Here is a 20,854-nt window from a genome sequence, read left to right as displayed (position 1 = left end):
GCTGTGCTCTGGCGAATGTAATCAACCTGTCATCTTGTCAGCAGGCATAGGCTAATAGTCATGGGCTTTGGGTAGAAGTTACCAGGTCGTCGATCGAGCTCGCGCGCCCAACTGAAGAGCTATCGTGGTAGTCCGTGCCTGCTCCTTCTTCGTCCTCGTCCTTGTCCTTGTCGGTCTCCATATCCACAGGGTAATTTGCTCGGCGGAAAACGATGACTTTCTTGTCTTGCTTGGTAGTCTGTCTTTCCTGGGGCCAGACGTACTCAAGGACGGACTTAAGTGGACGGAGCCAGGAAGCCATTGCTTAGTCCCTCTTCTTAAGCTCTGTATCAGCTGTTCCTATGGTAGCCAAATATACCCAAAGGGAGAATACTCACCTGGAGAAGATTTGTAGCACTTTACTACCTTTTCTGGAGAGGCTGCGAACTGGACTTTCTTCCCTGCCTTCGCGCCTTTGTTCTTCTTCAGAATGCCTGCGAGGCTGCGAGCTGCAGCAGTTGTATTGTTGATCTCTTGAGAACCAGCACTGGTTGAAGGGGATCCTTGTGTGTTGGGCTTCGCACCAGCTCCAAACACTGAGTGCAGAGTCTGGGGAGAAGAGTCTAGGGACATTGCATCGGGATCTTCCCTTTTATCCTGCTCTGTTGCCGTCATATTCACAGGTCTTGTAAACAAAGCTGGAAAGAAAAGCGGGTCATCGTGATGGTCTGTGATGTGAAATGCTCGGGCGAGCTGGCTAGTGATGTCGTCGGTCAGTTGAGTGAGGTTAGAAACCGGGTCCTCGCTTTCTGCTTGGAAGGCATGAGACTGGTCTCTAGAAGGATGGGTGTCAGATGTATCGAAATAACTAGCATGGCTTCTCTTTCTCCAATTCTGCTGGTGATATACAATCAGAAGAGAAAACATACGTTGCTTCTCCAGAGGTGTCCATATTGTTCTCGTTATTCATTGTGCTGTTGTTAATGGGCACTGTGAGTAGTTTGCTTGAAGTGCTTGGTAAGATAACTATCTTTACCGCTTGATGGTAGAATAAGGCAGGCAGGCAGAATATCGGTATCTTCCTGGTCCTGAAAATAACTGCACGAGGGAGCGTAAGGGAGCGCAAGGAAGCAAAACCAAGCTATAAAATACGTGTTAGTATGGGTTAATCTACGAAATTATTCACTCTGGTACCGTAATGAATATGGTGAATCTCCTAGATTCGCTTTAGGACTATACTATTCACATCTAGAAGCCTTCAAGGCCAGGAATATAGAGATATTTGCAGCAGTATCATGTTACTGGGTAGGCTATGGTATCTAAATCGATAGTCATAAATCATCATGTACTACAAGCCAGGTGCCGAATAAATCACCAGGACAGTTGAACCAGTAGAACTAAACCAAAGTCGACGATCTGCTACAGGTATATTGCAATTCTATGTATGAATCTCTAAGATCGAAATCGAAAAACAGATCGCAGCCGGATGAAAGAAAGCAAATGCCTATACCACACATCTGGAATGAGCCATAGCTCTATCGCCATACATGAGCACTTGCGGGGAAACGAACCAGAGTTGATGGTTATGGATGCCTTCTCATTGTATGAAAGAAAAGGTCCCGGAGAATCGAGGCCTATCCTAAAAAATGCCAGGAAGGCAGAATGTCGCAGTACTTTTGCTCATGGTCACATCACAACATTGCTGCTCCTACAGTTTGTTTAGCGGGTGGAGCCCTTTCCGCCTTTCTTATCTAAGTCATCGCGTGGGTTCTAGTCCACTCCTTGGCAGTCTGTATCGCTGCTGGCTCGTCCTCCTTCCAGCGCTGGGCAACATCATTGGCAAGCGGGTCGTCAGGATTGGGGGCTCCCAGTAAAGCCTGGATGGAGAGAAGAATCGTGCGAATTTGCAAAGCGGGAGACCAGTTATCTAGCCACACGTTAGCCTAAAATCTTGTATCCTCCTTCCAACGTTAAGGTGTAATATTGCATACTCTTCAAGACGTCCAAGCAAATCCGCCCCAGGCGGTCAATGTTGGGATGGTAGATCTTGGTCAAAAAGCGAATCTTGGGCGGAGTCATCGGGTAGTCCTCTGGCAAGAACAGCTCGAGGCGGAAAATGCCACCTTGAAAGAGTCAACAGCCATACAAACAGCCTATGTATGCTTCTCTATTTACCTTCGTATGGAGACTGTGCCGGTCCGTGAATGGAGACATCGAAGTAACGCAGGTTATCTTCGTGAGGTACGGCGTTGATGCCAGGAACTCTGCAGACGTGCGTCAACAATTTGTACTGTGAAAGGATTCTTTTGTTAACCGGATAACTCACGGCTCTGCCATGAGACGCTCGGTCTCCTTAATGATTCGCTTAGGCAACGCCATTTCGAGTCTGTGAGATAGGAACGATTAATGTTCTGTTCAACCCCGCGATTTCACGGTTATGATCAAGGTGGGGCTTACGGCTCTCCTGCAGATTTCTGGCAGTCGGAAAGCAGCGGATACCTCTCCCACGTAGCTTTGGAGCAGGCGGAACTTGACAGCAGCCTCTAGCGATGATCGCGGGGAGTAGAAGCAACAGCCACCTGGGATGTTCCTATGGCTGGAGTTCGATTCGATATGGAACGACGTAACCGACAGAGGGGCTGCGCAGGTTGCATACACCGCCTGCCGTAACGGGCACTGGAGGCTGGAGGAACCAAGTGTGCAGAATCGGAGACTGCGGCCGGGAAGCAACTCGCCAACCCCGGACTTTGCGGAGTCCACTGCTGCTGTCTGAGGCCCTTGGTTCGGATATCTACAATTCCCCAGGCAAGATTCCAATTGATGTAGTGATCCTTTCTCCCTACTCATCTTATTAACCAATGTTCCAATAGCGCCCCATCATTGGTCTATCGAAGATACGGTACATGCGCCTCTGGAATTCCAAGTTCGACCGCCCCCCGTAACGACCTCCACAATGCGCACAGCCAATTCCACAGACCCGTTCCTCCTACGCAATTGATGAAAAGCCCATGACAAACGCGGTCGATATGATAGCGCCGTGTATGACTGCAAGCAATCCTTTCACCAATGTGCTTCCTGATATTCTGAGTCCGTTTGAACGTTTCTCCAAGGCGTGGATAGCAGCCAAGAGGTAGCACAGAAACCAAGGAGCCTTTCAAGCCCGGAGCCGGCGACGCCAACATGGTGGACCAAAGCGAGCCCAGGCCCCTCACGTCGGCCTTCGAGAGTCCAACGTTCGGGGAGGATAGCTCATTTCATGTGGAGCAGCCTGTTGGGTCTATGTCGATCTCGCCTTGTGGACGGGATGTGGTTCTAGCCTCCAAGGAAGGTCTTCACATCATCGATCTCGATTCGCCGTACTCGCCGCCAAGGTATCTTCCGCACCACACACCATGGGAGGTTGCAGACGTTCAATGGTCCCCGTTCGCTGCCCGAGACTATTGGGTCGTTAGCACATCAAATCAGAAGGCGTTGGTATGGAACCTGGGCATGAAATCCTCGCCAAGTTCGATTGAGCACGTTCTGCACGCCCACTCTCGAGCCATAACAGATATCAACTTCTCCGCACACCATGCAGATATGCTCGCGACCTGCGCCGTTGATAGTTTCGTCCACTGCTGGGATCTGCGGACGCCCTCCCGTCCCGCTATCTCGTTCTCTGACTGGCTTGCTGGAGCAACACAAGTTAAATGGAACCGACAGGACCCCAATGTCATTGCCAGTTCTCACGATAAGTTCTTGCGGATATGGGACAAGCGAATGGGCGCGTATCCGATCAAGTCTATTGAGGCACACAACACGAAGATTTACGGGCTGGACTGGAACAGGGTACGGCCGGAGGCTCTTGTAACGTGCTCTCTCGACAAGACGATCAAATTCTGGGACTATACAGTGGACACAGAGGTACCGGAGAAGGTGATCAAGACGCCGTTCCCAGTATGGCGAGCAAGGAATACCCCTTTTGGATGGGGTGTCTTGGCCATGCCACAAAGAGGAAATAGTGATCTCCACTTATATAGTCGGAGAGCTGGGGAGGGTTCTACTTCGAATGATGAACTTCCTCTGGTACACAGCTTCCTAGGACACAAAGGCCAGGTGAAAGAGTTTCTGTGGAGAGCACGCGGGGAGATAGAGGATGGTATTGATAATAGAGAGTTCCAGCTGGTTTCCTGGGGTACGGATCGTGAACTACGCTTACACAGGGTCGATCCGGATATTATGCAAAGAGTTGGCTTTGAGAAAGGGAAGACTTATGTTTCCAATATGCAGCTCACACGCAAGGGCGCACTGTATAGGTCATATCGGGATACGCCTATTGACGAAGAGGAAGAAGATATGGACTCGCTGTCGCCCACCACTCGACAGAGCTCCACACCTCAGACGTCTCGTAACCCGGGCATGAACACTATCTCGGTCCCATACGCTCGCGCATGGACGCAGAGCGGGGCCAACGCCGATTCTAGGATCGGAATGCAGGGTCGGACGAACGTTCGCACTGATACTAACCCTATTTCCTGGATGCGTGGCGTGAAAATATCCGGATGGGATATTGAGACTCTCGGCGACGAGATTACCCACGTTGGAGAAAAGTTTACCAAGGTTGCTTTTGAGTCGGTTGATGTCAGACAACGAAAGGCAACTATATCCCTTCACGGACCATGGGGTGCTGATGGTGACTCCATCTTCATGAAAGTCGATATCAAATTCCCCGTCGATTACCCTCGAGATGCCATGCCAACGTTCAGTGTGCAGAAGACTGCCGCGGTCACCGATCAGCTTGCCGACAAGTTGATAGCTGAACTTCGCACGATTGCAGAGACCTTCCTTGCTCACAAAAGGGGATGTCTCGAGGGGGTCGTTCGCTACCTCTTGGGCGAGAGTACCTTGGAAGAAAGCATAGCATGGATTCTTGGGGAAACGGCAGAAACCGTCAAGTCTCCCATCAACGGCCAACTTGGGGGTGAGGAGTCCAGCGATGAAGATGAGGTCGGCTTGTCTCAAAGCCAAGATCTAGGCATGAGTTCTGAACTGCTTCGACCGGTCAATGCCAATGTCATGGTCCCTGTAGCCAAGGGATGCGGTGCACTATGGGCCAACGACGGTCGCTTGGTGTGCTTCTTCCCATCCAGGAAAGACAAGTCCAATTGGCTCGAAAACTTAGGGTTTAAGGAAATGACCAGGCTATCCAGAGCGGACAAGGTCTTCGAAGGCTTTGGTCGCCTGCAGACCAATTCTCCTGGGCCTCGGACGTCTGTCACCATGGCTAGCACTGACGATGGCGCTTCTGAATATTCTGACGATTCGGACGCCGAATCGTCAAGCTCTTCCGGGTCTTCTGGTATCTTGTCAGGGCTCCAGCACCGGTTTCCAACGCCTCAGACATGGCGTAGCGGTGGCAGTCTGGGACTTTATCGTCCGCGCTCTACCGATAACTCCCAAAGGTCGACCGTTGGCGCCATGACATCGAAATCATCTGAAGGCTCGCAAAATGTCATCTCAATCCACGACTTCAGTGATCTGCTACCAGCCAAGCGGGAACTGGCTAGCAAATATCGTATCTGCGGCAAAGTCACGGACGTTTGTGCGCATAATTCAGCTGTAGCCCTCGACCACGGTTATTACGAGCTGGCTCGGATTTGGGGGCTTGTCAGGCTTATTTTGCACAACTGCAAGAGCTCAATGTTATCATCCGGTTTTGACACCCTGGATAGACCGTACATTCAAAGGAAAGATAGCGCCGTGGATCTGAGTAACGACATGGGAAGCCAGGACCAACGTCACAAAGGGTTTCTAAATTCTGTCATTCAATGGGGCGACCATCCATTCGGTGGTCAGTGGCTCATCCCTGCTCTCTTCGAACATTTTGAACAGATCGGCGACGTGCAAATGATCGCGATGCTATCTTGTGTATTGCACGAGGCCAACATTGACGAGGCCTCCAAAGAACACGCTCATGTCAGTCGGGCCGTTTCCCGGCGGATGGAGGAGCATGCATTCTCATTTGATTTGTATTCCCCCAACTCTGTTACGCAGAGCAAACCGCAGACGGCCGTGCCGCTTGCTTCTACACCGAAGGACAGCCACGCAACGCCTATTACGCATAGTTCGGGGCGTTCGTCATCTGAAATATGGCGTCCCGATTCCACGCCGCCATACTCCACAGGCACAACCCCTCCTCTAGCCACTCGAGCCGGCCCCCTAGCAGCAGACCGGAAGATATGGACCCAGAACATAGCAATCGCTGCTTCACCTGACCAGCAATCCCAACCACGTAGTGGTTCTGGCATTGGTTCTGTTCTGGCCTCGTCTCTTTCCCGCTCTCTTACATTTGGTCCTTCGTCAGCATCTCCTCCAGCAACCGCCTTGTCACGGAAGGTTTTCAATCCCAACGGCAGCCCCAACACAGTCGGAGGGCCAGGGGTGTGGGTGACGAGTGCCTTTACTGCGAAACCAGTCTCAGCCATTCCCGACTACCTAACTACCTCCACCGCGCTCACGTCACAAACCCACTCTGACACGGAGAGCGAGCGACCTACTCCCGCCAAACCGTCGACAAAGGTTCGCGCAGTCCTAAAGAACCAAGCTGCTTTCGAGGGCAATGGACAGTCGCAGAGCACTTTCCTCGATCCCAAGAAAGAGTGGCTGTACCGGTCGTACCGCGCAGCATACGCTCATCTGCTCTCTATATGGGGACTACCAGTACAACGTAGCGAAGTGCTGAAGATCGGCGGAACCCCCAATCCCACCAAAGAGCCAACACACCGTCGCCACAGAAGCCACCACGATTCATTCTCCCTCCCCAGCTCCAAGCGCCGCAGCTCAACAGCCGCGCCCACCGATACCGAAAACCAAGGTCTCGAGATCCAACGCCACTGCATCAGCTGCGGCCAAGCCCTACAGCACTCCATCTTCGCAACCAAAGCACTCACCGAAGCAATTCCCAAGAGCCACCTAAAGGGCATAACATCCCCTCCCCTCACCTGCCCCCACTGCAAACCAAAACAGCCTCTCCCTCTCCGACTCCCCTGCGTCATCTGCAGCGAAGTCGTCGAAGGTATGCTCATCCCCTGTCTCGGCTGCGGTCACGTCAGCTGCTTCGACTGCCACCGAGGCTGGTTCTCCATGGCACCCGACACCGATCAGGAAGAATACCACTTCTGCCCTAGCGGCTGTGGCTGCAAATGCGCCGACTACATCGACCCAGACATCCCCACGAACCCGTGGAAACTCAACCCGACCTCCCCGAGCACCCACGGCAGCGACACCTCCCTCCACCGACACCGCGCCAAGCCCTCCGATGGATCCGGTTCCTCGAAACACGGTAGCGAAATCGTGGCTAGTGTCGGCCAGCACGAAGAGGACCTGGAGAACTGGCAGGCTGCGTCGCCGTTTGCGTCTCTTGCTCGGGGTCTCGGGGGTGGTTTGAGTCGAGGACTGCGTGTAAAGGATGAGAGAAGGAAGTCGAAGCCGACTTCGGCGCCGTTTGTTCCGAAGAGGTCGTCGATGAATCAGGTGGAGAGTAGATGAGCTTTACTTGTCTTCTTGTGGTTTGTGGTTGATCCTGGCTTCTTTAATCTTATGATGCTTTCATGTATACCAATACCCATTGATTTTGTTTGTTTGTTCAGCGAGGTGTGTTTTATTTACCATAAGAAAAGCGAGTGTGTTTGGTATCGATACCACATTTAGTATAGAAGGTGTCATTAATAGTAGATGTCGAGGTCATGAGCCTATCGAATAGTATTACGTCGATTGATACAATGTCCAATCATTACGGACAGATAGGTCATGGCTCAAGTATCTCCGCATTACACTCCAGGTTTCACACCAGTCATCAATGACCCAGTAGGGATTATACACAGACCCAATACCCATGTAGGTTGCGTTCGTCTTTATCACCAGAAATTCCGAGTTGGGAAAAGTATAATCATTCCTGTCATTATAAGAAAAGCTGACCCCTTCCTCCCTGACCAACAATCCTAAGCCCCAGCTCCAGCTCCAGCTCCAAGCTCCAAGGCTAGTGCATACCATAAGCATGAAAGGAAAGTAAAGAGAATCCGCTCAGCGCGCACACCCACAGGGCAAGAAAGAGCAGCACACAGAAGCCTCATTCACTTCCTCCTCCTTCTCCTCCTCCTCCTTCCTCTTTTAGCTATATTAGGATCCATCCAATCCAATAAATGGGGTAATATACCGACAAGTGGTCCGTACAACGAATAAAGAAACTTAAGAAAGTTGGCAAGGGGCGGGCAACGAAGATGATATCAATTCCTCTCAAATAAAATTCAAGCTGATGGTTAAAAGGAGATGAAAATAAGTTTTTAAATTTACTCGACGTTGCTCTCGAAGTTCTCGCCCTCAACGAGATCGGGGATATCATCCTCCTCATCGTCCTTCTTGCCGTCAGCGCCGGCCTGGTTCTTCTGCATGTTCTGGTAGCTCTCGGCGAGCTTGCGGAGGGAAGCAAGGCTGTCGGGGCCAAGCTGGTTCAGGATACCGGGGACGAGCTCGGTGAGTTCCTTCTCCTCGCCGTTGCCGTAGAGGGCGAAGGTGTTGGAGGGGACGGAGGCGTGGACTATATACCATCAAGAAATTCTTTCAGTATTCTGCTTCCTGTGATAGGTTGGGGGGACGTGGGGATATACCCTTAGGAGCACCAAAGTGGATGACGTTTCCGTCCTCCTTGAACATGTTAACCTCCTCGATGGCCTGGATGGGCTGGACGTTCATCTTCTTCAGGGTGGCCTGGAGCTTCTTGTCGTCGGCACCGGAGGACTTGTGGACCTTCTTGACCTTGCGGCGGGGAGTACCCTTGCCTCTGTTGGTTGTTAGTTTTCGATTCGTGGGTTCTAATATCGAGGTTGGGTCGGTTTTGGAGTGGTGGTGTGTGTGTCTCGTGGGATGCGAATGTGTGTGTGTCATTATACGTACCCTGTCAGAGTGAGAAAGGTAGGTTAGCTTTAGCTGTTCCTCAAGATAACTTGGTATAAAAACAACAATGACACGCAACAATATCAATCAATCCGACATGATCCTGAGCTTTTGAGCGAGCCTATTTGCTCCTCCTGCTCTTTCCTCTTTCGTTCCTCGCAGAATCGAATCGGATCGGGATCCCATGATACCACCAAATAGCTCTCTCCCCACCAATAAATTCTCCCATGATTATTAATTATAAATCGGATGCGAACGGAGCAATAGCAAAGATACAAAAGAAATTATAAAGAGAAAAAAAGTGGTACATACCAATCCGCACGCTCTGCTGCATTCTAGCCAACTTTGCCTGATCCATTTTGACGGGAGTATTGAAGCTTAAGTGCTTTCAACCTGTAAAGAGGAGGGGAAAAAAACCCAAAGACGTCAGAGATCGATCTTCCTAATTTTTGAGTGTATATTGTGTGTATTGTGGAAATTGTGCAGAGTCATTCTCGCGTAAAGAAGAGGGGAGCGGAGCGTTTTGAGTGTCGAATTCGCGCGACCGGATCGAATTGGAATTGGGAACGAATAAATTCGGGACAGAAGATTCGCGGATGACTCGTCGTTGAGTGGGAGAAGCGACAAAGTATTTCGAAATATCCAGAGGGAGAAACGGGTTCTAGGGGGGGCTATAATACGTACCTAAAGGAGATGATGGGGGAGAGTATTTGGTGCTGGAGAGAGAAGAAGAGGAGGAGGTGAAGTGGGAGGATGAGGATGAGGATAGTTCAAGTTCGATGATGCGCTTCGGACGGGTTTGTGTGGGGAGCAGAGCATGCAAAAGCCGACTTTACGTTCCCAGTACTTCTACGACATGGAGATTTATTTTTCTACGCTGTGTAGCTCGTTAAGTAGAATTTAAGATATTGTTCTTTATAATATGGTTATATTATGTGCTTTTTTGGCTATGGGACTACAATTTTCATGGGAAAGGCACTTCGTGGACGTGCTGGATGAAGTTGGTTGTGGGCGAAACGAGGAATCTGGACAGGGAGGCTCCTCGGCTAAACCCTAACGATCGCGGCCGCTGCTGACTTTCTAGACTGGCGCCCATGGGGGGAGATCAGCAACTCTTCAGATGTCATCAAGGTATTGTGGAATTGGCTGGGACGTTGAATTGGGGTTTTATTTTTCACGGGCAGCAGCTTGGTCCCTTTTTCTTGCGAGGTTGTTTGGCACCTTGGGACGAGATTGTGCCACCAATGGCTTTCGCCCGGATTGACGCTCACCACCCGTTTTCCGGCATCTCATACCGCATCCGGTAATCTGCGAGTTTACCCGTCTTCAACCCCGCGATCCGGACCCTGAAGCACCGTTGGATATCACATCATGTTATTCCATAGGTATTAAGAAATTAATGTTACCATAACAGCCACTGCTGTCTCCAAAAGATGGTCACGCATATCCTGAGAAGAATATCCGTCGACATCTCTTAACTACAGGAGATGCCCGCGGGGATGAACCAAACCAACATTGGAACCGGACAAGTTTACGATTTCTCTGCAATCTGCTGCTCAGTCCACTCCCACAGTCGTCGCGCCATATCGACGTCCTTCGCATACCGGTTGCCCGTGGCATGCACCCCAATGGGAACATAATAAGCCCCGTTGGTCAACAGTTCTCTTCTCGCCCCTGCGGCCCAGAGCTGATTAAGTGCCCCGCTCCGTATGCTCCGGCTGAACGCAAGGATGGCACCGATAGTGTACTTGGCTACGACACCCGTCTTGATCGTATGGTCCCAAAGATCACTCACAACGGAGCCGGGATGTACCGCGACAGACAGAATCTCCGAATGGCGACGAGCCAGCTCTGACGCAAAGAGGATATTCGCTGCCTTCGAGGCACTGTACCGGGTTAATGTGTGGTCGGCTAATAAAGCCGGCGTAGAGGTCATGACATCGTAGGGAGGCGCGGCGACATTCGCGGCAGAGGCCAATGTCACTACTCGGACATCCCTGGAAAGCTCAACCGTCCGTTGCAGCGTGGGCAGTAGTAGCTGGGTGAGTAGGAAATGCCCGATATGGTTTGTCCCAAATTGAATCTCGAATCCTTCCTCTGTCACAGCGGGCGGGCAGTTCATAATTCCGGCGTTGAGAACCAGGAGGTCCAGGCGATCGCATTCCGACGTGAACTGCTCTGCAGCGGCGCGGATCGACTTGAATGAGGACAAATCGAGGGCTATGTGTCTGATATCGGCGGATGGGACCTGCTCCCGGATTGAAGCGATGGCATCTTCGGCTTTGATCGCATTACGCGCAGCGAGGTAGATGCGAGATGGGCGGTGACGAGCGAGTTGGAGGACGGTTTCTTTCCCTAGACCGGCATTGCCTGAGACAAGCAAAGAAGTTAGCGCACTGATAAAGATAGCCCAAGCTGTGTAGTAGAAGACATACCTCCAGTAACGAAGACAACCTTCCCTGATAGATCGTTGATGTCGCGCTCCGGATTGAAGGAGTACCCCAGCAGTCCAAAGGTGATTTCACTCACCGTTGGACCAAAGCTGCAGTAGGACTCCACGGGGCGGGAGACCACATTTGAGAGGAAATTGACGACAGATGCCATTGATTTCGAGCAGCAGTAAGTGCTATCAAGACCATGTAGACTGTAGAGGCGCAGAACCACTCAAGTCACAGTGGGGAGAGGATAGCAAGACCAGTCTCGAAGGGGGCACGGGCACCGCCCTCGGTGGTGCCGGAGATCATTTCGATGAATGGAAACTCCGTGAACTGTGACATCTCACATGTTGCATGTAGGGGGTAGGACGAGCAATCGTCTTGTAAATAGCCGAGAAGGATGCATAGTCTGGATTGGACAGAATGACGACTGAAGAAATGCAGAGACAGATGAGATAGTCCAGAAATCGATGGAGAAGGCTGAGAGTTTGTCTTACGTTAGTGGCATAGTGGCAGGCCAGTGCTTCAGCTGACGGTCGGAAGGCGTAGTCTAGTTTAGTATTCAACACATTTCCTCATCTTCTTCTCTTGTCAGCAATTGTTGCCCAATATCAAATTTTTCAGAAAGAAGTGACACAAAAAGAAACCCCTTCACAAGACAACCATCCCAAAATGCGCTTCCTTTGCCTCCACGGCGCAGGTACCAACGCCGAAGTAAGCAAGCATCTTCCCTGCTGGCGGGCATCTCTATTCTTTGGCTTATCTCCGCTTCCCCGCCATCCAAATCTAACCGTTGGAACAAAAACATTAGATCTTCGAGATCCAGTCCGGTACTTGAACAACAGTCCAATTCGCCTGGCTATGATTGCCAATCTAACTTGTATCGCAATCAGGTGGAATCTCCTACGACCTCGCTAAATATGGTCATACATTCAAATACTACGATGGCTGCATGGAAGCTGAAGTTGAGCCTCGTACATCACCCCGCCCTCCACACCAAAAGATTCGGAGTATATCTGGAGACATGTGATGGTTCGCTAACACCTGAATAGAGCTAAAGGGTCTCTTTAATGGCCCCTTCTATAACCACTATCCTCGTGACCGCGCACCGGGCGAATATCTCGCCCCCGCAATGAAACACGTCTACGATATCATCGAGCGTGAGGGTCCTTTCGACGCCGTCATGGGATTCTCGCAAGGTGCTGCCCTGGCATGCGCCATGATTGTACACCATGCGAAGACGCATCAAGAGCCTCTGTTCAAGGTCGCCGTGTTTATCTGCGGTGCTGCACCGTTTGACAGCACTGGGAATGAGGTCATCCCTGACACTTCGGCTGAGGGCGAGTATCCGGTCAAGATCCCCACGGCAAATATTGTGGGAAAGCAGGATGAGCTGTATCCGTCTAGCATGCATTTGTCCAGGCTGTGTGAGCCGAGCAAAATGAGTTTCCATGATCACGGGTCGAAGCATATGGTGCCGTTTGATGTGGAGAATACTAATGCTATGGTGGCTGCTATTGAAGCTACGGTTCAGAAGGCTTTGAGGGGAGAGTAGATGTGGGTGGAATATTCGATTACGAGCGATGAATAGATGGTTACTAGATTTCGTCATTTCATGCATCTTGATCTATTATGTATTCAAGCTAATTGTATGTTCAATCCTGCTTTATCGGCGCATCCCGTTTCTTTCCCGAGATGATCCCCAACAGCATGACCGCGATTCTCCATATAACGATGCCAAGGAAAATGCTGTATGTGACTTTCGCACCTATAGATGGTGCAGCAGGCACGGACCTGCCGTCACCAAGTCATAATCCGGCGGCCGACTGACCCTCCTCCGGAGGAATAGCCTTCTGAAGGAACCTTGTCAAGTCTTCGATCTCCTCGGGATCGGCAGAGTGGCCGAGATCACTACCCACAGATCAGTAAGCCATTTCAAGAAAAAGCAAAGGAAACAGAACACTCACGAGTAAGAATGGAACTCGACATCCTGAACACCCAACTCCTGAATCATCTTGGCCGACTGCTTACCGAAATCAAACTTGACCACCTCGTCCTCCTCGCCGTGTGCGATGAAGAAGGGCGTCTGCTTGTTCGGCCAGTTTTCGGGGATGAAGTTCTTAATCCGGTCATGCAGCAACAAATAGCAGGAAAGACCAAAGACACCACCCAGCTTCTCCGTGCTCGTGAGACCCGCAAACAAGGACATCGCTCCACCTTGCGAGAAGCCTCCGAGGACAATGCGGGAGGGCTTGATACCCTTGTCGATCTGCTCCTTGATGAGGGTGTTGAAGTATTCACGGGAACGGAGGACGCCCGGTTCGTCCTGGTGACGGATGGCTTCTTCGAAATCCAACTATACAGCCGTTAGTCCCTTTACCCCGGATTATAGATCTGTATGCACCACTCACATCACGACCCAGCTTGGAGATGTCGTACCATCCCGGCATGGACATTCCAAAGTTCTATTACCCGTCAACTTAGTCCAGTATTCCCAGAGCTCCGTAGGTGACGGCCATCGCATACCACTGTGATAGGAATCATAGGGGCATTCGGGAAGATGAAGGCGACTTCATCGAACATGCCGCGGCGGCGCCAGTTCTGGGCGAGAGCCATCCTATTTGTATCCAGTTATTTCAAGTCTCGTTTCGAAGGAATAGCGTCGGTAATTTGTGGAACATAACAGTCTCGGTGTACGTACCATCCAGCACCACTGTTGACAGGATAACGTTAGCCAGTGGTAAATCATTTAGAGCGCTGTATGCTAGGGACCAACCTGTCGCCCAAACCGTGGGCCATGATCACCGTCGCCGTGTGCTTCTTCAGCGCCGGAACAATAAAGGGGGCGCGTGTAGCCATTTTGAAGTTATCTCCCTTGGTTAGATGAGACACCGTACACAAAGGTTCGTGTTTAAAGGATGGAAACAGTGGAAGAGAGCCATGGATAATGCCGAGCGGACAGCCTCTCCCCGCGATTCTGCCGAGGATGTTGGCCTACCGCCTGCGGAGATTGGCTCCTTATCGATGATGGAATTGTTGATCGCGAACAGCTTATTGACGGCGGCTACTGGGTGATAGATCTGTTTTCTTGACTATACACAGGGTTTTCGCTATCTTGGCATTGTTGTTATGAAGATTGTTTAGAGGTGGGTGGTGACATGATGTACTGTTGCTACTCCGGATCTCCAACTACTAATAGTAAGCACACATGGTTTGTATAAATGTTTATATTACTTAGGTGAAGAGATAAGATTATCATGGTCATCCAGTAGTACTTTCATGATGATATTGATTTGCATACTACTTAATCTAGTATCTACTGGGACTCAATATAGCAAATAGTGTCTCTTTGCTTATGGTTTCAACAACTTCCAAGGAAACCATTTATCCAATAGCTAATACACAGGGTTATATCAGATCCTAGTGGTTCAAAAGTGATCATTCAAGGGTAAGTACTAACAGTTATCAACCCTCAAGTAACCAATTTCCACTAGTATCCTAAATTCATGCAACAATACGGGCAATGACCAATAAGGATAATTAAGTTCCAGTAACCTTGTAATTCAATAGCTACCAACAGTATGTTACATCTCTATTTCAAAACAAAACATCCCATTCCTCTCTACGTATTCGCATAGGACTCCTACGTAATGAGATTGCATGATGCATCAATCGGGTAACAACCAAATCCAAAGTAGGTCAGTTACAAGAGGAAATACTTCAAATGGTATAGTCACCATATCAGCGCTGGCTGTATATGAAGTCAGTCCCAGTACCAGGTCGCGAATAATCGGGACTGAAAAAAAGAGCATTACACCTGTACTCTGGAGTAATATCAATACAAACACAGTTCCGATGATTTTTGAGGCACACAGTCCTTCTCGAAGAAAGGAATAGAATAGCAAAGGAGTCTAGTCTTTATAAGAATCGGGGCGTGGTTTGCTCGGAATTCGTGATAATATTGAAGATATTGACTACTGAAAATTGCGCATGGTTGAAGGCAGGTTCGACTACAAGACGATACAATGTATTCCTAACAGATTCATATAATTTCGAGGGCTTTTGATTGATTCTCGCTAATTACAATGGGTATTTCATTAATCATAAGACGTATGCTGCAATTCCATCCCAACAAGATGAGCTTGGAATCCGAGAATGTATAGCCAAGGGTGGGTTGAGAAATACTAGTGACCACAATACATAGCTCCAACTTTCTATACACGAATGATGAGCCCGAGCACATACCAAGGATGTGCCGTCACAGGATGTAATCGAAGACATTGGATTGTGGGCGAAGGACATTCCAGAAGTCCGAATAAACAATGTTATTCTGGTAGGCCCTCAGCCCTGAAAGAATGAACATGAGAAGGCAAAGCGAGTCCGAGCCAAGGCTATCCTCTGGTGTACCGAGTCGCCTAATGCAACATAGACAGTTGTGCATTGGACTACTCTTACAACAGAGCCATTCCACCGACAACTGCAGCGCCCAGCATACCCCACGCAGCAGTCTCCAAAGCAACAGCACCGCCAGTGGAGGTAGATGTGCTTGCGCTGCCCGAAGAGGTGCTAGAAGAGGAGCTGCTCTGCGCTTCTCCAGAGGCAGTGGATTCATTGGCGTTGCGCTCGGCCGCAGCGCCAGTGAAAGCCACAGCAGTCACACCAGTGTTGTTTGAGCAGGAGGAAGGTTCTTCGTAGGAGACGGTGGAGGAGAACTGAATGTCGGCGCACTGGGCGAGGTTAGCATCTACACACGTAATGATTGATAGGGCAACATACAGCGTAGAGACCTCCGGTGGGATCACCATTGCTCTGGACCTGGACAGTTGCGTTCATTCCATCGGTGATGTTGGTGCCAAGGATGGATTCATCGAACTTGATGTGCGGAAGGCAGAAAGCACCCAATCCCTGGATTTCAAAGGTCTGATGAAGGGTAATGTTGTAGTTGGTTCCGGGATCAGAACCCAGTGCCAGGAGAACCTCGACAGCAGTCTGGGAGTGACCCATGGACAATGCCACGGGGAAGGAACCGGCGGAAATAGACACTTGCGTGCGGTTGCTGGACTGGGCAGCTCCGCCGCAGGGGAATTGGGTCATCTGCTCTTCAGATCCATCACGGCTGGTAGGGTACTTGAGCTCGAAGTGGGCGGCGACCAAGGGCGCAAGAGACGCCAGGTAGAGGATAGGGAGCTTCATGGTGTTAAAGGTTGAGGGATCGGCGGTTGAAGAGCGAAAGTGACGTGGGATAGATATTACACAGGGACCCTCGATAGTTTTATAGTTATGCAAGACATGCTCTGAGCGGGTAAGAGCTGATTATAATGAATATCTACGGCAGGACCGGGATTGTACAGGGTTAAGCGAGGTAATTACAGGATGAGCGAGTATAATTCCCGCAGAAGGGCTTAAAGCCGAATGACCTGATACTAGTCACTACTTAGTAACATGAATCTTGGATATTGTTTTGTGCCGCTGAGAAGCTGGAGCTCCAGGGACCCTGCAGTGAGTCCTAGCAGCACTAGGGCTGATTGGGTTAGGAAATGTGCTCATTTCTTCTCAAGACTGGCAAATCCGGTGCAGTTCCCCGGTTCAAGTCCGCCATGTGGGGGATTGCCAAGCCTGTCCATTGTGCCTGAGCCCATGTCTATACCCTCGGATATAAGACATGGAGGAGTAGGTTGTGAATTAATATGGTTATACGGTGTCAACTTACTAGTAGATGGTTTCACTGTCAGTTTGAGGGCACTAGATGACCAAGGAACGGAATGGTACCCCGCTCATCTTACTAGGCACATCCTACTTCCTCCACTGAGTCACATTAAGATAATTCATCTGTCCAACAGTTCCTTCGCGCGAACTTGGCTGTGTCGACTCTACAGGAGGGATTGCATGATTCTAGACCCAAGATAATCTGGCGAATCTGACATGAAGAATCCGTTGCACTCGATAACTATGAGGAATATTGCGTTTCGATACCATACACTCATACTAGGAAGCACCATGTTGATAGTACCATGAGAACTGGAAGGAGAGTCATCAGCAGCTTCTCAAATAAATAAATGAGAGAAACAGACGGACAGCATCAAATGCGGAAGTCACCTGCTGTCTGGCGATGCAGTCCAGAACGACTGATGGCGGGAAGCACCCGCCTCAGACAACAAAAAGTTGTCCGTGCTACCTTTACGTGCCATTGCCACACTGCATATCAAATAGTCTTACAGAAATCTACTTAAACTTCAGCAATTGGCCAGCAATTATTCAGTATGTTATTTTTCGATTTCTTGAAGCGATTCTACTATGCGGCAGTTAGCTCGCCGACCCCGAAGAAGAGGGATGACGCCATCAGAATAGGACTGCTTGGAGCATCCTCCATAGCGTAAGTTGATAAAACACTGACTTGCAGACTTTGGAATTTATGTCTGCTCTAGTCCCCTGGCCATAATTTTACCAGCCTTGTCGCACCCGGAAGTCATCGTGGCAGCGGTCGCTGCTCGAGATCCCGAGCGCGCCCGTCAGTACGCCGAGAAGTACAGCATTCCGATCGTCCATAATACTTATCAAGGTGAGATTCTCCACAACTGGATTGAGCTTGACGGAGCATGAATGGGTCTTAATGCACGTGTCAGATCTTCTGAGCGATCCAGCCATCGACGCAGTCTATATTGCTCTGCCGAATTCCCTACACTTTGAGTGGGCCCTGCGTTCCATACAAGCAAGAAAACATGTTCTTCTTGAGAAGCCGTCCTGTTCGAATGCCGATGAGGCAAGGTCACTCTTTAGACATCCATTAGTGACTGCGCCGAATGCCCCGGTGCTTCTTGAAGCTTTCCACTATCAATTTCACCCAGCCTGGCAGGCTTTCCTCTACCAAGTTAATCACCTTCCCTGGGGCGCGACTGTAGAGCATGTCTATTCCCAGCAGTATCTTCCCAAAGGGTATTTGGAAATGGACGACATCCGCTTCCACTATGGCTTGTCGGGTGGCTGTCTCATGGACCTAGCAACGTATCCTCTCTCCTGCGTGCGGCAGGTGCTGGGTAGAGGGGAGCATCTCAATCCCATTGAAGCACTGCATCGCCCCTTGCCTGTTGCATCAGATGGATATCAGCCGGAGCCACAGATTGACGCGGCAATAAAAGCTACCTACGCTACAGACAGTGACAAGACCGCAGAAATCAGGGGTGATCTGTTATTTGGAGGAGGGTTTTCGTTTCTTCCGGCGGCATGGTCTCATTCCCTGCCGTCGTTCAGATGGCCCAAGACTGAAGCAAGAACAGGAGAGGTACTGCTTAATGGACCAAACGATGAAGTGCGCCACTTTGTCAGAAGGAAAGTAACGTTGTGGAATCACCTCATTCCGACGGTCTACCACCGGATCGATATCTGCGATACACATACTCTCCGCCGAGGGGAAGAGGTTGTGAAGACATGGGATGTGGTGGAGTATGCCAAAGCATACAACTGGCCAGCGGGCGATGTGCGAGCGCAGACCTATCAGGAATGGTGGACGACCTGGCGCTGCCAACTAGAAGAGTTTGTCAATCGGATCAAGGGTCGTGCGGGCTCCGGGGTGTGGATTGACGGTGAGGAGAGCATTGCGCAGATGGAGGCGATCGACAATACGTACGCTCAGGCGGGATTGCTGACACGGCCGACCAGTGCTTTTGAGGTTGCAATGGATAGAGATGCGGGGACCAATAGTTCGAACCCTGTGTATTACTACAAATTGCCGATAGGAAGTAAGTAGTCAGTATCTTTACGGTGGATTTCCAACATGAATAGCATCGACAGTTATCTTCAAGACATCGCAGCGTATCAATTGCCATTCGCGGTTAGTGGCATGGATCCTGCCCGCGCCGTCCGTGTGGTCCCGTCCGCACCAATAGGAGTGGGACAACCTACAGCTGATCACGCCACGTCTGGATCCCGGCCGCGTGAGGCCAATAGTCCACCGTAACCTGCAAAGCCTACAAGGATTATGTAGTATTCCCATGCATGTGATGTCTTTCGACCGAAACCATGTTATTATGCCGACACAGTCCAAAACCTCCTTAGACATTATCTCTATGTACTGAAGTCTATGTTAATCACACACCGTCGACTGTAATGGTATCAGGGCAAAAAAGAGACACAGAGCAGAGATCCAAGAGACCAATAAGCGAAAAGTGGTATCTGACAAACAACCAAAAAGCCAACAGTGCACATGTGTCACACTCGCTATCCCAAGATTATGAAATGAATGCAATGCAATGCGATGTAACACCAGATCAGCACCGAACACCCGAACCGAGAACACCGTGCGAAATAGAAGTCGTTATGTTCGAGGAGCCCGAAATGAATATGTATGTAGGTATGTATGTGGGTAGGACTAATGCTCATGCTCGTTCCACTGGATGAAGCGTCCCACGGCAAGCTCGCCCAGGAAGGCACCAGCTAGGACGGAGCAGAAGTATCCGATATTCATGGTCATGACGGCCAACATCCTGTGATTGTTGTATTAGTATCTATTCGATATTTGTGGAGGTGAGGTAGGAGAACATACAGTAGGTAAGAAACACCGGTGATGACCAGAAAAAGCAGCGCGCGAGGGAGATCTGTGCTGAATCGCCAAGGCAGAGGTTCGCGGGCTGCTTTGTGGATGACCTTGACTTTCTCCTCGACACCCTGGGCTGTGATGAGACTGGCTTCTTTGGATTCGGGATCAGCGTCAATGCGACCTGCTTCTGTGGATTTCCCTGCGACGGCGATATAGCGACGGTTGACGTGGGCGTCGAGCCAGCGGCGTTCCAGGAGGGCTTTGAAGGCGGCCAGACAGCGGGAGATGATGGCGAGGACGATGAGGAAGATGCAGGTGCCGGCGTAGGTACCGCTGGAGGACGGAGTCCATTGGTTGGAGAAGAGGGGGGTGTCGTGGGCGTTCATGAAGACCATTGACATGGACATGGACATAGAAGAAGAGGAAGAGGAAGAGGTGGACATGGGCATGGACATGGAGGTAGAGGTGGAGGAGCCCATAGACATGTCCATTGTGGACGATGCGGTGGAGGTAGCCATTGACATGCCGGACATGGTAGTGGAGGTGGTTCCCATGTCCATACCGGTCATTGAGCTCATGTCCATTATTGGTAAGTCGTGATGTAGTGTGAGTGGAGTAGAGTAGGATTATGTTGGTGTTTGGTATGGACGGTTCGGGTAGGAGTGATGAACTGGAATGTGGGAAATGGATATATTTAAAGATGTCAAAGCACCAGCCCTATGTACAAGATGCTTTCTATGACGGGATTGGGAAAACGAAGAAGAAAAAAGAGGAATGGAATGTTAATGAAGACATAGAAAAGCGGGCCATGGCTGTCACATCCGGTGATTTTCCGCATCTTTAAAGGACCTTGAAAACCGCGGACCCGCCAGGTAAGCGGCCGATGGCGCTAGAGCACATTTGGGCGGCATTTGAGCACATTTTGGCTGCGGGAGCCAATCAGAAGCTGCAGAGCTCAAGGCCCGTCCGAAAGCAT

The 20,854-nt window shown here is 50.3% G+C and overlaps 10 protein-coding genes across 10 annotated transcripts; 3 read left to right on the top strand and 7 right to left on the bottom strand.

Moving 5' to 3' along the window:
• Positions 1 to 304: 304 nt before the first annotated feature.
• On the bottom strand, positions 305 to 949 carry BO88DRAFT_413260 (uncharacterized protein; the record flags this gene model as incomplete). The annotated part of the gene is made up of 3 exons (XM_025708115.1): positions 305 to 333; positions 378 to 814; positions 909 to 949. 3 exons carry the CDS (start codon positions 947 to 949, stop codon positions 305 to 307), a joined length of 507 nt encoding a protein of 168 aa, XP_025564876.1.
• A 439-nt stretch (positions 950 to 1,388) lies between these two features.
• On the bottom strand, positions 1,389 to 2,580 carry BO88DRAFT_403247 (E2 ubiquitin-conjugating protein UBC13). The gene is made up of 5 exons (XM_025706324.1): positions 2,437 to 2,580; positions 2,306 to 2,365; positions 2,155 to 2,243; positions 1,971 to 2,102; positions 1,389 to 1,906 (listed from the first exon to the last, which is right to left on the bottom strand). The coding sequence occupies exons 2-5, from the start codon at positions 2,356 to 2,358 to the stop codon at positions 1,731 to 1,733; spliced, it is 450 nt and encodes a 149-aa protein (XP_025564875.1). The 5' UTR covers positions 2,359 to 2,365; positions 2,437 to 2,580; the 3' UTR covers positions 1,389 to 1,730.
• A 175-nt stretch (positions 2,581 to 2,755) lies between these two features.
• BO88DRAFT_361706 (Mtc5p) lies at positions 2,756 to 7,660 on the top strand. Its single transcript, XM_025703887.1, has 2 exons — positions 2,756 to 2,784; positions 2,850 to 7,660. The coding sequence occupies exon 2, from the start codon at positions 3,160 to 3,162 to the stop codon at positions 7,504 to 7,506; it is 4,347 nt and encodes a 1,448-aa protein (XP_025564874.1). The 5' UTR covers positions 2,756 to 2,784; positions 2,850 to 3,159; the 3' UTR covers positions 7,507 to 7,660.
• A 646-nt stretch (positions 7,661 to 8,306) lies between these two features.
• On the bottom strand, positions 8,307 to 9,268 carry BO88DRAFT_336101 (nascent polypeptide-associated complex subunit family protein; the record flags this gene model as incomplete). The annotated part of the gene is made up of 3 exons (XM_025702885.1): positions 8,307 to 8,554; positions 8,613 to 8,797; positions 9,219 to 9,268. 3 exons carry the CDS (start codon positions 9,266 to 9,268, stop codon positions 8,307 to 8,309), a joined length of 483 nt encoding a protein of 160 aa, XP_025564873.1.
• A 1,173-nt stretch (positions 9,269 to 10,441) lies between these two features.
• On the bottom strand, positions 10,442 to 11,514 carry BO88DRAFT_335410 (putative short-chain dehydrogenase/reductase family protein; the record flags this gene model as incomplete). The annotated part of the gene is made up of 2 exons (XM_025702842.1): positions 10,442 to 11,280; positions 11,346 to 11,514. 2 exons carry the CDS (start codon positions 11,512 to 11,514, stop codon positions 10,442 to 10,444), a joined length of 1,008 nt encoding a protein of 335 aa, XP_025564872.1.
• Positions 11,515 to 11,922: 408 nt separating this feature from the next.
• Positions 11,923 to 13,079, top strand: BO88DRAFT_403243 (uncharacterized protein). Its single transcript, XM_025706323.1, has 4 exons — positions 11,923 to 12,059; positions 12,157 to 12,175; positions 12,239 to 12,319; positions 12,398 to 13,079. Exons 1-4 carry the CDS (start codon positions 12,018 to 12,020, stop codon positions 12,898 to 12,900), a joined length of 645 nt encoding a protein of 214 aa, XP_025564871.1. The 5' UTR covers positions 11,923 to 12,017; the 3' UTR covers positions 12,901 to 13,079.
• BO88DRAFT_403241 (palmitoyl-(protein) hydrolase) lies at positions 12,944 to 14,283 on the bottom strand. The gene is made up of 6 exons (XM_025706322.1): positions 14,122 to 14,283; positions 14,047 to 14,058; positions 13,872 to 13,962; positions 13,757 to 13,810; positions 13,313 to 13,701; positions 12,944 to 13,256 (listed from the first exon to the last, which is right to left on the bottom strand). Exons 1-6 carry the CDS (start codon positions 14,202 to 14,204, stop codon positions 13,154 to 13,156), a joined length of 732 nt encoding a protein of 243 aa, XP_025564870.1. The 5' UTR covers positions 14,205 to 14,283; the 3' UTR covers positions 12,944 to 13,153.
• A 1,126-nt stretch (positions 14,284 to 15,409) lies between these two features.
• Positions 15,410 to 16,570, bottom strand: BO88DRAFT_442451 (putative GPI anchored protein). Its single transcript, XM_025709956.1, has 2 exons — positions 16,122 to 16,570; positions 15,410 to 16,072 (listed from the first exon to the last, which is right to left on the bottom strand). Exons 1-2 carry the CDS (start codon positions 16,536 to 16,538, stop codon positions 15,797 to 15,799), a joined length of 693 nt encoding a protein of 230 aa, XP_025564869.1. The 5' UTR covers positions 16,539 to 16,570; the 3' UTR covers positions 15,410 to 15,796.
• A 955-nt stretch (positions 16,571 to 17,525) lies between these two features.
• On the top strand, positions 17,526 to 19,109 carry BO88DRAFT_361692 (Gfo/Idh/MocA family protein). The gene is made up of 3 exons (XM_025703886.1): positions 17,526 to 17,718; positions 17,771 to 17,904; positions 17,969 to 19,109. Exons 1-3 carry the CDS (start codon positions 17,606 to 17,608, stop codon positions 19,087 to 19,089), a joined length of 1,368 nt encoding a protein of 455 aa, XP_025564868.1. The 5' UTR covers positions 17,526 to 17,605; the 3' UTR covers positions 19,090 to 19,109.
• Positions 19,110 to 19,373: 264 nt separating this feature from the next.
• On the bottom strand, positions 19,374 to 20,705 carry BO88DRAFT_403238 (copper transporter family protein). Its single transcript, XM_025706321.1, has 2 exons — positions 19,885 to 20,705; positions 19,374 to 19,825 (listed from the first exon to the last, which is right to left on the bottom strand). The coding sequence occupies exons 1-2, from the start codon at positions 20,460 to 20,462 to the stop codon at positions 19,711 to 19,713; spliced, it is 693 nt and encodes a 230-aa protein (XP_025564867.1). The 5' UTR covers positions 20,463 to 20,705; the 3' UTR covers positions 19,374 to 19,710.
• Positions 20,706 to 20,854: the final 149 nt, after the last annotated feature.

The sequence above is a fragment of the Aspergillus vadensis genome (genome assembly GCF_003184925.1).
Source record: "Aspergillus vadensis CBS 113365 unplaced genomic scaffold BO88scaffold_6, whole genome shotgun sequence".
In the NCBI taxonomy this organism is placed as follows: Eukaryota; Fungi; Ascomycota; class Eurotiomycetes; order Eurotiales; family Aspergillaceae; genus Aspergillus; species Aspergillus vadensis.
Note: the sequence above shows the minus strand (reverse complement) of the source record. Positions and strands in the feature narration are given on the sequence as shown.